We start from the raw sequence: 2,613 nt of genomic DNA on the forward strand, positions 1-2,613 counted from the left end.
CATATCAACTGAACAGATTCTCCTAACAGGCCCCCAAATCCTGGATCTTGGTTTTAGTCTAGTAGACCTGCAAGCCCAGAGGCTTCGCCTCATTGCTAAATGCATCAAAAGTCACTAGCAGAGGCTCCAGAGACTCAGAATTGTAATATCATCAATGACCTTGCTCCACCCTGACTTTGGAAAGTATCTCTGCCTATTATCCAGTTCATACAAGTGTTGAAAAGTGTTGGTGCAAGGACCCAGCCTTGCCCCACTCCTGAATTAACAGGGAAGCTCAACAGGCCCCCACCACACTTTACAGTATTTTCAGTACCAGTATATAAGGTTTGCTATTAATCCAATAACCCGTGTTGAAATTCTGCAAAGTCTCAGAATCTCCCATAACAATTCATGATTCACTTCTTTGAGGTCGATGTAGGCTGCTAGCAGCTTACGACTGAACTCATCACTTTTAAAATGACTTGTGGACTTGCCAAGGGTGAATCCAGATTACTCCAGTCTTTGGTGTCTTGGCAGGTGGTTGCGGATCTGTTTCAGAAGAATGTGGGCGAAAACCTTGTCTGGTATACTGAGCAATGTGATATCACAGTAGTTGCTACAGTGCCAACGATCCCCTTTCCCTTTCCAGAGAGGGATGACCACGCCCCTCAACAGGTCAGGGGGAATGGAACCAGAATGCCAGATAGCAGCCAAGACAACACGCAAGCCCTGTGCCACAGGCTCAACCCCAGCCTTTAACAGTTCAGCAGGGATATCGCATTTGCCTGCAGCTGTCTCATGCTTCAGTTTAGAAATCGCTTCCCTCACCTTATTCATGGTTGGGGGATCTTCACTGATGGGTGGGTCAGGCACAGAAATTGCGACATCCCTTGCATCTAGACTAACTGCTGGTGGGTCTACCTGATACAATTGCTCAAAATAGCCCAACGTTCATGAGCCCCAACATGATCTGCGATGATCCATCCATCCAAAATTGGGCAGACTGCAGACATCTATGTGGAGGGAATGGGGTTCAGTTTTCTCAGGGTTTGGTAGACAGGACGAAGTTCATTTACTAGGAAATGGCTTTCTACTTCAGTAAGATTTCTGATAAACTATTCCTTGTCCCTTCTCAGCAGAATCCAAGCTCTGCGCACCAAGAAACGGCGCAAATCCTAATTGCCATTCAAATAAGCCATGCAACACACATCTATAGCCTCTTACATCTCCAGTGAGATAATATTCTGCCTTGATTTTGGGTGTTCCCCTATGGACTCCAGAGTTGCATTGAGTGTTTCCCACTTAAAGGAATCCTATAGGGCTACTGGGTCTGTCAGGCTTTTAAGCACTGTCAACCAACCATAGATTGCTTTGGTAAACCTTTGTGCACACTCCTCATCCCCCAGTCTATTTAGGTGAAACACCTTAGGATGGCCACTTGCGAGACAGGAGGATTTGAAGTGAACTCGCAGGGTCACTACAATCAGTCTATGGTTAGTGCCACAGAACTTGGCACTCCTGCAAACCCTACATTTCTGAAGAATCCTCAAGCGAATGCTAACAAGGATGTGGTCAACCTCCTTGGCCATAGTACCCGTATCTCTGTGCCAAGTCCAGCAATATGGGTTGAAGCACTGGTACCCGGAGCCAGAAATCCTCATTCTCTGGGACCTAGCAAAGTCCTCGAGAAAGAGGTTGTTCTCACTTCTGAGATCAGCTCCCAAGCCATGGGGACTGACAGATATTTTGTAGCCAGCTCGATCACAGCCGGATACCACACTGAAGTCGCCAGGGGCATTTGTCTACCACAGATGTGAGTTTGGAATATCTTTCACATCGAGCTTACATACATCATTTGAAGTGTACACATCAATAAGAGACTCGGAGCCAAAATATGCTTCACTCTCAATGCCATAATATGTTCATCAACTGGAAACACCTCTACTATCAAAGGTAGAATTCGGTGGATATGGCTATGGCTACTTCCTGGAGGTTGGTGACTATCGCCCCAGCCTGATTAGTAATAGGTGTACCCATCCATACTGACGTGCCCCTGCCAGGTCTCTTCACCTCCAAGAGGCAACCACCTCAACTTTCAGCCGCTTCAGTTCTCTCGATAGCAGAGGTAATCTCTCATCCAACCCTAAAGACTGGATGTTCCAAGCTCCCACCGGAACAGCTCACCTGAGCTTAACCCTCAGGCATTTGCTCCCGGCAGACGCCACCTCTACCACTCCTGCCGATGTTGCCCCATAAAAAGGGGGGTGACAGGCTGTGCGGTCCATCATCTGCCTGTGGCGGTCATGAGGGCTTTGTCCCACAGACCTCATATTGGTGTGGCATCTTTATTTATAAGGTTCACTGCCAGTGAGGTCAAGTGGGGAGAGGAGGGCCTACCTCCCCCTAGCCTCCCATTTACCCTAGGGGGATAAGGGGAGGAGTTGGTACAGACCAAGGGCGTGTCTACACGCCGTTGGGCCATGACTCAGTACTTCAGAGGCCTCCTGCTGCTCCAAGATCCCAGACAATTTAGCTTGTGACCGCAAGGTGCCCATTTCCCCATGGGTGGCCATGAGGAGGCTCTGCTGAAGTCTCGATGATGGAGAGGCTATGAACTGGCAGGGAAGTCTTATG

General features: G+C 48.4%; 1 protein-coding gene across 1 annotated transcript; it reads right to left on the reverse strand.

Annotated features, from left to right (window-relative positions):
• Positions 1-489: 489 nt before the first annotated feature.
• Positions 490-1,378, reverse strand: LOC138861948 (uncharacterized). The gene is made up of 2 exons (XM_070122426.1): positions 1,340-1,378; positions 490-900 (listed from the first exon to the last, which is right to left on the reverse strand). Exons 1-2 carry the CDS (start codon positions 1,376-1,378, stop codon positions 490-492), a joined length of 450 nt encoding a protein of 149 aa, XP_069978527.1.
• Positions 1,379-2,613: the final 1,235 nt, after the last annotated feature.

The sequence above is a fragment of the Penaeus vannamei genome, chromosome 6 (genome assembly GCF_042767895.1).
Source record: "Penaeus vannamei isolate JL-2024 chromosome 6, ASM4276789v1, whole genome shotgun sequence".
NCBI classification, from domain to species: Eukaryota; Metazoa; Arthropoda; class Malacostraca; order Decapoda; family Penaeidae; genus Penaeus; species Penaeus vannamei.